Genomic DNA, 11,139 nt, shown 5'->3' with positions numbered 1-11,139 from the left:
ATTACTTATTTATTTAAAAACAGTAACACGATAAGATTTTAATTCTTCAATACTTTCTTCAATATCTTGTAATGCACGATGACCACAAACTTTTTTTGGTGATGGAATGTATGGATACCATCTTCTTGATAACTCTTTAATTGTTGAAACATCAATAATACGATAATGTAAATGCTCTGCAAATGTTGGCATTTCCTTTAATAAGAATCTTCTATCTTCATGAACTGTATTACCTGCTAATGGACAAATTCCTTTATCTGTATGCTTTCTCACAAATTCTAACATTATTTTCTCTGCTTCTTCTAATGATATCTTTGAATTTCTTACATCTTCTGTTAATCCTGACTATTATTATTATTATTATTATTATTATTATTATTATTATTATTATTATTATTATTATTATTATTATTATTATTATTATTATTATTATTATTATTATTATTATTATTATTATTATTATTATTATTATTATTATTATTATTATTATTATTATTATTAATTTATAATAATAATAATCAGTATATATATATAAATATATACATACACATTCACACAAATAAAAAAAATAATAAATTAAAAAATTGAGGAGGGGAAATGGAAAAAAAGTGGAAAAAAAAATGGAAAAAAAAAAAAAAGTGATCGAGAAATACCAAAAAACATTCACATACCCTTTTTGTAAAGTTTCCTTTATTTGTTTATAAATAAAAAGAAATAAACAAAAAAAGTAATGTGAATTTGATAAATATTTTTTATCACTCTTTTTTTTTTTTTTTTTTTTCACCCCCTCCTTCCTTCCTTCCTTTTTGGGAAAAAAAAATAAAAAAAATAAAAAAAATGAAAAAAAATAAAAAAACTTACTTTTCCATGATGTTCAATACACCAATCATTCATATTCTTTAAAACTTCATCTGATCTGTGAATGACTAAATTTGGACCTTTTTCAATAACATTTAACTCTGCGTCAGTGATGACAATAGCCATTTCTAAAATTACATCTTTTGAAATATCCAAACCTGTCATTTCCAAGTCAACCCAAACCATTCTTTTTGAACGTTCATTAATAACTGGATGATTGTATGTTGGTGTGGTGGACATTGTTTTTTTAAATTTTAAATTTCCACTTCTTAAAAGGATTTCACTAAAAAATTTATTTTTATTATTATTTTTATTATTAAAATTATTAAAATTATTATTATTATTTACAATATCAATATAAGTTGTTTTTTTAAATGAAGAAAACGAAAGTGATTTTGGTGATTGAAATGAAAAGGGTGTGAATAATTTTGTAATGTTTCTTGAAAACATTTTTTTTTTTTTTTTTTTTTTGAAAAAAAATTAAAAAATTAAAAAAATTAAAATTAAAAAAAAATAAAAAAAAATAAAATAAAAATAAAGCAGATTGGGTCAAATGTTTAAAAAAAAAAATTAATCAGAGACATTTGTGTGTTAAAGAAAAAAAAAAAAAAAAAAGAAAAATAGACACAAAAAAAAAAAAAAAAAATTAAAATTAATAATCAAATATTTAATAATGAAAAAATAGATTCAAAAAAAAAAAAAAAAAAAAAAAAGTTGTTATATTAAAATATTTGTATAATTAATTATAACAATGATATAAAGTTTCTGCGAAAATTTTCGTTTTTTTTTTTTTTTTTTTATAGGTTTGAGAAAAATAATGTAAAAATTATGTAAGCCGTTACAAAGTTTTCAAATTTTTTACATTGGTTATGAGTAAATTTTTTTTTTTTTTTTTTTTTTTTTTTTTTTTTTCACAAAAATAATTTTTTTCATTTTTTTAGTTCTTTTTGTTTATTTTATTTACGCAACCTTAAAAAAAAAAACACAGAATGGGTATGTCTCTCTTTTATTTTACCCATATAAAAAAAAACAAAGAGAAAAAAAAAAAAAAAAAAAAAAAAAAAAATAATAAATAATAAAAAAAATTGGAGCGGTGTTTGATTGACTACAGTAATAAATTAAATTTTGATGATAATGATATTGGCAATAAAAAATAAAATAGAAATAAATAATGGAAAAAACCGAAAAAAAAAAAAAAAAAATTGGGGTCTATTTTAGCATTTAGTTCACAGATGAAATGATACACACCATGCAGGTTTTTTTTTAAAAAAAAAATAGGAAAAAACTGAGAAAATGATAATAATAAAAACAAAAAAAAAAAAAAGAAGAAAAAAAAAAAAAAGAGAAAAGAGAAAAATAAAATTTAGGGGAATAAAAAAAAGAAAACCAATCATTATCATCAAAATTTACCTTGAAAAATTGTACAAACTTAGGGATCGAAAAAAAAGATACAATTTTTTTATTATTTTTATTGGATTCCGTTTTTTTTTTTTCCTCGTCCTTTCAATAATAAAGCAGAATTTTATATTAACTTTTTTTTTTTAAAAAATATATTTTCATTCTTTTTTTTTTTTTTTTGATTGAAAAATTATAGGTAAAGTACATGGTGGTTTGAATCGTGCTGGTAAAGTCAGAAACGCTACTCCAAAGAAAGATAAGGAAGAAAAAAGAAAACCAAAGGTTGGTCGTGCTAAAAAGAGAATGATCTTCAACAGACGTAACGTCGCCGCCGTCGCTGGTTTCGGTAAAAAGAAGGGTTACAACACTCAAAACGTCCCAACCGTTGCTTAAATTTATTAATATACAATTTATAATTAAAATAATAAATTTTTGAAGAAATATTTAACTTTTTTTTTAAAAATAAAATAAATATTTTCTCCTCCTTATAAAAAAAAAAAAAAAAATCTATTTTAATTTATTTATTTATTTATTTGTTTTGTTTTTCCCAATTTATTTTTAAAAAAGGTGTTTAAATAATTATTGTATTTTTATTTTTATTATTAATTTGTATTTATTTTTGATCTAATTCTATTTCTATTCCTATTAATAAGTAATGGCTTTTTATCATTTGATATTTGTTCATTTGCAATTTTAATAACTATTGCAGAGATAATGATTGCAACGACAACAACTATTATATTTAGATTATTACCAAAGAAACCACCAGATTTATTTGAATTACCATGAGTGATTGCACAACAAAGTAATTGTGTTTCAACATTTGATATCTCTTTATGAACATAATCTAAAAATCCAACAACTTGAGTTGCCACCATTATCAAATCTTGTGAAATTTTATCTTTTTGTGAACTATAAAAATAATAATATATAATTAGTAATTTTATTATTATTTAATTAATTAAATAAATAAATAAATAAATAACATACGATGTTAATTCTTTTGAATTTAAATAAGAAGGTATTGATTTAATTTGATTTGTAATTTCATTTGTAATTTGTTCTAAATCATTATGTAATCTTTGTACAATTGATTTTAAAATTGGTAATTTCGAAGGTGGAGTATGATAAAGTCTATCAATTATGAAATTACCTTTATTCAAAGAGATATCTTCAATTTCAAAACCTAATGAATCAATTAAATATTTTGAAGAGAATTTAGTGATTTCATTCAATGCTAAATTTAAATTATGTTCAGATGATTGAATTGAAGTTATAATGGTATTACGAATGATTGCATCGATAAAGATTTGAGAGATATCACCACTACCACCAGTGAAGGCATTACTAGCATCATTTGAACGACCATTGAATAAATTCCAAGGTGATGAACCAAAACTCCATAAGAAATTATTTACCAACCTATTATGAGATTCAGAGTAATGTAAAGTTGGTCCGAGTAAACCTTGAGATGAACCTAAACCAGCAATAATATTTCTTGTACCTGAATAAAGTGAATTCACTTGTACCGGTAAATTACCTTTATAAAATGTACTATTATATGTATGATTTGACATTAAAACAACAATTGCATCTTGATTACTTGCATAGGAATGATATTTATCAAGTAATAAATTATTATAATTATTTGTATCATTATTTGTTGATGATGATGTTAAAGCAAAAATATAAACTGGTAAAATTTTTGATTTTTGTGTTGGTGAGTTTCTATTTTTATTATTATTATTATTATTTGAAACTTTTAAACTTAATGGAATTTGTGAAACATCATTACCAATTAAACCACTTGCTAAAATGTCATCTTCTTGTTTTAGTGATAATAGTAATTCTTTACTATCTAAATAATTCTTTCTAACTGAATAGAATTTACCATTGGTTGGATTCATTTCAAAGGAGGAATGAGATTTAATTGATTTTGAAAATGCCATTGAAATATGTTTATGTTCATGTATTGAATGTTCTGCAAATACAAATTCAACCGTGGAGAATGGGAATACCTTTTTGGATTGTCTTTTAATTAATTCTAAATCTAGTAAATCCTTTTGGACATTGACAGAGGATGAATCTTTGAAAATTAGAATTGGTATTAAAATCTTTTGAAATAATGGTACATAATTGAATTTGCAATCTTGTAAAAACACATTTTGAATACTGGTAATCACCAAAGAAGACATATGAGAGATGATTTCGATTGGTGATGCACCCTGAATGGAAGTGCCGCTGTAGCCATCCTTCACAAAGTATTCAATTAGTCTTGGTATTGAGTCATGGCCAATTGAACCCTCTGAATAGTATTCATCAGATGATTTATGTAATGTTGTACCATATTTCAATGGACCTGCACTTAAATCTATAACAATGAATCTTGATGATCCTATCCAACATGGTGATGTGATTTGACCATTTTTACTATACTGATATTTAAATTCTCCCAATCCTGTTTTATCATTATTATTTAATGCTCTACCTGTTAATATTCTCTCTTTTGATGGATTTATAAATATTATACTATAATCTTTATTTGAGTTAGTTGATGATGATTTAATCTTTGTAATTTCATTATCAAAATAAGATTCTAAAACTTCAATTTCAACTAAATGAGTTTCACCATCATGTGATGGAGTTGCGCTTTCAATTGGTTTCATATTGATTTGCAATAATTGTTCATATAAATCTAATGAGATTCTATTTGATGATATTACATTGTATTTTAAATCGTAGTGTGAAATTAATCTTTTACCAATATTATCTTTTTCTATATCATCATTATTATTGGCATTACCATTGTTGTTGTCATCATCTTTATTATATGGTTTTAAATAATTTGAATCGAATATTGAATGTACATAATGAATTGGATAGGTTTCAACTAAAAGATCATTTAAGGTTTCTGGTGGTAAATTATATTCGAATGCACCATTACCATCGAATCCGATTAATATAATATTCAAATTAATTGGTATACCATTTGGTTCTTCCTCTGCAATGATATCTTCTTCTTGTTGCTGCTGTTGAGAATTATTTACACTTATAAATATTATTAAAAATATAATTATTATAGAAATAAATTGAGATAATAATTTCATTTTTTTTTTTTTTTTTTTTTTTTTTTTATTATTAATTATTATTTTTTTTTAATTTAAAATTTCATTTTGTTCATAAAAAATTTCATTTTTTTTTTTTTTTTTTTTTTTAATTTTTTAAAAAACCTTTTTTACTTTTTTATCTGGAATTTAAATTGGATTTTTGGATTTATTTTCATATACTTGGCTCATATTAAAATTAATAAAATTAAATTATTGTTATTAAAAAAAAAAAAAAAAAAAAAAAATATCTTGTCTAGGCAATCTTAAAATAATAAAATCATAAAAGAAATCAAAAAAGAGATCATAAAAAATAAAAATAAAAAATAAAAAATTGCTTTTAAAAAAATAAGATATTGGTCAAAGGGATTTTAATTATTAAATTATCAAAGTAGTGTTTATAAAATCAAAAATTTTTTAAAAAAAAAAATTAATAATTATGTTATGGGTGGTTTAAAATAATAAATAAATAAAATAAAATAAAAATTTAAATAAATTTCCTTACAACCAATAAAATTTTAGATAAACTACAGATCTGATGCTTTTGAATAATACTACATCACCAACAAAGCCATGAAAAAAAAAAAAAAAAAAAAAAAAAAAAGAAAAAAAAAAATTAAAAATTAAAAATATATATAACTAGTAAATGAAATTAAGTTTTACTAAAAAATACATTCACACCCACCACATTTATTAAATTTCTATTCGTTTTTTTTTTTTATTTTAATTTTTTTAAAAAATTAATTGGACAAACCAAATGTAAAAATTTTTTATATTTAGTTTTTGCCAACCAAAAACAAAAAAACAAATGATTTATATGGAGAAAAAAAAATAAAATTATAATTAAGAAAAAAAAAATACATAAAAAAATACCAATATATGTGGAAAAAAAAAAGATTATTGTATCATTTTAGATAATTTTTTAAATAATTAATTAAATAATAATAATAATGAAAACAATTGGCAGAAGAGAGATAAATTCCAAATAATCAAAATAAAAATATTTTAAAAGTAAAAAAAAAATATTAAATATAAAATTGAATTCAGGTTTATTAATTATTATGGCATTCATCTTTACATTTTTTAAAATATTCAAGACAATTTGCATCTTCTGATCTTCCCATACGACAATTTCTATCTTTTTTAATGCAATCTAAAAAACAATAAAATTTTTGTCCATTAACAGCATTTAAATTTGAAAGTAATGAGATTACCACTAAAATAGCTATTAAAACTTTTAGCATGATTATTATTATTTTTTATTTTTTATCTTTTATTTTTAAAAAAACTATTAATATATATATTTTTTTTAAAAATTTTCTGGTATACTTGTTTTATTTTTCTACCTTTTTTAAATTATAAGTAATATTCCTTTTTATTATTAATAAGAAAATAAAAAAAAAAAATAATAACCTTTTTATTATTAATAATAAAAAAAAAAAAAAATATAATAAAACCCATAAAAAAAAAAAAAACAATTACAATTGTAAAATTAACCAATATAAGTTAAGGCAATGTATGAATGTGTTTGTGTATGATAGGCAAAGTTAAAATTAAAATAAAATCTACTCCTGTTTTTAAATTCAACTCCCACAAACGCCACACATTATTTAATTTTTATTTTTATTTTTCCGAGAAACTTTGAATTAAAATAATAATAAAAATAATAATATTATAATATTATTACCATTTTCCCAAATGAACATTCATGGACCACACTTCAGAAATACCACAACACGCAAACCATTTTGCTAGTAACTAAAAATAAACAATAAACAAATGAAAAAAAAAATTTAACCCCATTGCTTTCAATTAATTGATCATTTTATTTTAAAATTTTATTTTTTTTATTTATTTGATTTTATTTGATTTTATTTTATTTTATTTTATTTTATTTTATTTATTTTATTTATTTTATTTTATATTATTTTATTTTATATTATTTTATTTCATATTTTCTGTCAAACTATTTAAATAGTTCACAAAAATAATTATAAGAAATCTTGGTTTTAAAAATGTTATCATTAAAGTAAATATTTAAAAACTTGTGTTTTGAAAGATAGAGATGTGATAATAATATTTGAGTAATCTCAATATGATCATTTTTTAAAGAGGTTCTAATTAAATTTAAAAGTTTATCTTCTCTAAACCATTCGATGGCATTTTCTTGCAAAACATGACAATGATGATATTGAAAATATTGGAATATTTGGATTTGACCATTATAAGCAGCTGTTTCCAAAATTGAATAAATGAAATTTCTGATACAATTAAACTCAGCATTATATTCAGGAACATTTGAATTTGGGAATGGTTTTAAATTATCTGTTGCTCTGCTAATAACAGTTGATAATGCTTTCAAATCACCTCTTTTACCAATAAAATATGCAAGTTTATATAAAAATGAAGTAAACATATCCCTACCTCCAGAATAGGTGTTTTTAAAATTAAAGATTTCATCATCGATTTCATCAAGTTTACCTGATAAGTAATAAAAGCAAATAATATCTGGAAGACTATTTAAAATGGTTGTTGGATTTGGAATTACATTTGAACTAGCAAATATTGGTCCATTTGTATTACTACTAAAACCTGATCCTCCTGATGGTGATGATGAGGTTGAACTACCAAATCTTGATCCAACTGTACTGCTGGTACCTGATCCCCCTAATGGTGATGATGAAGTTGAACTACCAAATCTTGATCCAACTGTACTGCTCGTACCTGATCCTTCTAATGGTGATGAAGTTGAACTGCCAAATCTTGATCCAACTGTACTGTTAGTACCTGATTCTCCAAATGGTGATGATGATGAAGTTGAACTAGCAAACCTTGATCCAACTGTACTACTAGTACCAGATCCTCCAAATGGTGACGATGATGATGAAGCGAAACCTGGACCAAAACTTGATTTTTTAATGAATGGTACATCTTTTGGTGGGGTAAAATGTTTATTTTCATATAACCATTCAAAAAACTTTGATAATAAAATTGGTTTTTCGTCAGAATCTAAAAAGTAGTTTGAAACTTGTAGCATTCTTGATTTCATTTCACTATCGAAAATATTTGTATTGAATATATGTTTAAATAAACATACAACTTCATTACAATTATTACCTTGGTATAAATCAGTAATAATTGGTGTTAAAATTTTTGAACCATAGTTATATATTGTAGGATTTTCTACAATATGTTTAAAAGTTTCAAAATTTAATTTAAAACTACCTTTAAAATTAATTAAATAAAGTTTTTCTTTATAATGAGTTTTAATTTGTCGTTGTTGTTGTAGTTGTTGTTGTAGTTGTTTATTTTTCTTTGATGAATTTATTAATTTTTCAAAGTGTTTTAATAAATTTAAATTTTTAAAATTTAAAAAATTTGGATACTTTGAATAAATAAAAAGATGATGAAATTCTTGATAAATGAAATCTAACATTTCAATAGAATTTATATATTTGCAAATATTGAAATCAAGTATTTCATCTTGAGATTCATCATGAAAACAAAAAACAACTTCTTTTTCATTTTGAGAGAATTGATTTGAGAAATGTTTAAATAATTCCACTGAATCATGTTTTACTAAAAATAAAAACAAAATATTTGATTCAATAAAATTTGTAATGAAATTTGAGTTTTCATTTGTTTTAATAATTTCTTTTATTACTAAAGTACAAGAAATTAAAAAATTAATTTGATCTTCTTGTTTTTTAAAATTTGAAAATAATATTGAATTTTCATTTTTAAGTAGTTGATTTTTATCTAATAATGTTTTAAAAAATTCATGATCATATTTATTATTAAAATTATATAACCAATCACTAAATAAATGTAAATCACCATTTTGTAAAGGTTGAGTAAGCTTAAATTCTATATCACTTTCTTGTCTATCAACTTGATTTAAAAAGTTTCCAAAAAGAGTATAATTTTGAGATTCCTTATTACTTTCATCATTATCATTATCATCACCATAATAATAATTAAAGAATTGTTTTGAAGTAAAATCTAGTTGTTTTCTATTACTATAATAAATATTTAATAATTCTTTAATATTTAATTTATTTATTTTTTTATTAAAATTTGTTGGATCAACAAGTTTTGCATTTAATTGACAAATTGAATATTCATTATTAATTAAATTTGAATTATCATTATCATTATTATTATTAAACCAATTAATTATTTTAATAACTTTAATTAAATCTTTTAATCTAAATAATGATACTAATGGACATAATGTTGTTATCTTTTTTAAAATTTCATCCTTATATTGTCTTAAATTTATTATTTCTCTTTCCATCAAGTATAAAATCATTTTAAATGTTTTAATTAATTCTTTTTTACTTTTATTAGGAGATGATAAAAATATTGATAAAATGAAATCCATAGATTTATTTTCATTATTATTATTATTATTATTATTATTATTATTATTATTATTATTATTATTATTATTATTATTATTATTATTATTATTATTATTATTTTCAATATTACTATTATTATTTTCAATATTACTATTATTATTTTCAATATTATTATTATTGTTATTATTATAATTATTGGTAGTTTTAAATAAAAATAATTCAAAAAGATATTTAAATAATTTTAAAGAACAACCAGTTGAAATTGCAAGTGTGATGGATTCATTTATATTAATTTCAAATTGAAATTTATTGACTAATGTTGAAATTCCTGTAACTGAATTATTCTCTATTAATGATTTAATTAAATTTGATTTTCCTTTTGATTTCCAATCAATTATATATCTATCACCATAATTATTAAATAAATTAAAAAAGAATCGAGTATTTTCATTATTTCCTTCCTCATCTTCTTTACCAAATACTGAATATAACTTTTTTAATGAGCCACTACTAAATATTAAAAATTGATTTCTATTAACTTTATCTTTTATCATTGATAATTGATCATTATTTATCATTTTATCAACCATAACAATAGAATCATATTTAATTGATAGATGTGGTGAAAAGTTTGATAATATTGTATTTTTCAATACTAAATTTCTCCATACACTCCAAAATAAAATTTCATTTTTATTATTTTTATTATTATTATTATTATTATTATTATTATTATTATTATTATTATTATTATTATTATTATTATTATTATTATTATTATTATTACTATTATTATTATTATTATTATTATTTTTATAATTATTATTATTAATTTGTTCTTGTTGATTTATAAATTGATAACGACTAATACCAATTTCAATGATTTTTTTAATTAGACCACGAAAATCACATTTTTTAATTATATTTTCTGGAATTCCAATTGTATTTGAAATATATTCCAATCTTGCTTTATTACAATTATTTAAATATTCAATATTTATTAAATCTTCATTTTTGAATGTAACATCATTATTCGAAATTTCTTTAAATGCTTGAGAAATTTCATTATTGGTAGTTGGTGGTGGTTGTGATATAAATGGTGTTTCTCTTTCAACAATTGGAACAGATGTTGATTTTTGGTTTGGTTTTATAATTGTTTCCAAATCATAAATTGATTTTCTTTTTCTTTTACCTGTCTCCTCTGGAACAGTTTCACTGTTGTTTAAATCTTTATTTCTTTTTTTATTTGGCATTTTTTTTTTTTTTTTTAAATGTTTAAATACTAAATATAATATAAAAAAATAAAATTGAAAAAAAATTAAAAAATTAAAATGAAAAAAAAAATGATAGAGGTGATGGTTTGTCAGCGAATTATTTTGAAAAAAAAAAAACAAAAAAAAAAATAAAAAAAAAAT

General features: G+C 20.7%; 5 protein-coding genes across 5 annotated transcripts; 1 reads left to right on the top strand and 4 right to left on the bottom strand.

Annotated features, from left to right (window-relative positions):
- Positions 1–9: 9 nt before the first annotated feature.
- On the bottom strand, positions 10–1,098 carry rexo2-1 (RNA exonuclease 2; the record flags this gene model as incomplete). The annotated part of the gene is made up of 2 exons (XM_639671.1): positions 10–345; positions 862–1,098. 2 exons carry the CDS (start codon positions 1,096–1,098, stop codon positions 10–12), a joined length of 573 nt encoding a protein of 190 aa, XP_644763.1.
- Positions 1,099–1,847: 749 nt separating this feature from the next.
- On the top strand, positions 1,848–2,649 carry rps30-1 (40S ribosomal protein S30; the record flags this gene model as incomplete). The annotated part of the gene is made up of 2 exons (XM_639670.1): positions 1,848–1,851; positions 2,453–2,649. 2 exons carry the CDS (start codon positions 1,848–1,850, stop codon positions 2,647–2,649), a joined length of 201 nt encoding a protein of 66 aa, XP_644762.1.
- A 209-nt stretch (positions 2,650–2,858) lies between these two features.
- On the bottom strand, positions 2,859–5,363 carry DDB_G0273189 (transmembrane protein; the record flags this gene model as incomplete). Its single annotated transcript, XM_639669.1, has 2 exons — positions 2,859–3,168; positions 3,247–5,363. The coding sequence occupies 2 exons, from the start codon at positions 5,361–5,363 to the stop codon at positions 2,859–2,861; spliced, it is 2,427 nt and encodes an 808-aa protein (XP_644761.1).
- A 1,049-nt stretch (positions 5,364–6,412) lies between these two features.
- DDB_G0273187 (hypothetical protein) lies at positions 6,413–6,604 on the bottom strand (the record flags this gene model as incomplete). The annotated part of the gene is made up of 1 exon (XM_639668.1): positions 6,413–6,604. One exon carries the CDS (start codon positions 6,602–6,604, stop codon positions 6,413–6,415), a length of 192 nt encoding a protein of 63 aa, XP_644760.1.
- A 722-nt stretch (positions 6,605–7,326) lies between these two features.
- DDB_G0273185 (hypothetical protein) lies at positions 7,327–10,977 on the bottom strand (the record flags this gene model as incomplete). Its single annotated transcript, XM_639667.2, has 1 exon — positions 7,327–10,977. The coding sequence occupies one exon, from the start codon at positions 10,975–10,977 to the stop codon at positions 7,327–7,329; it is 3,651 nt and encodes a 1,216-aa protein (XP_644759.2).
- Positions 10,978–11,139: the final 162 nt, after the last annotated feature.

The sequence above is a fragment of the Dictyostelium discoideum genome, assembly GCF_000004695.1.
Source record: "Dictyostelium discoideum AX4 chromosome 2 chromosome, whole genome shotgun sequence".
Classification (NCBI taxonomy): domain Eukaryota; phylum Evosea; class Eumycetozoa; order Dictyosteliales; family Dictyosteliaceae; genus Dictyostelium; species Dictyostelium discoideum.
Note: the sequence above shows the minus strand (reverse complement) of the source record. Positions and strands in the feature narration are given on the sequence as shown.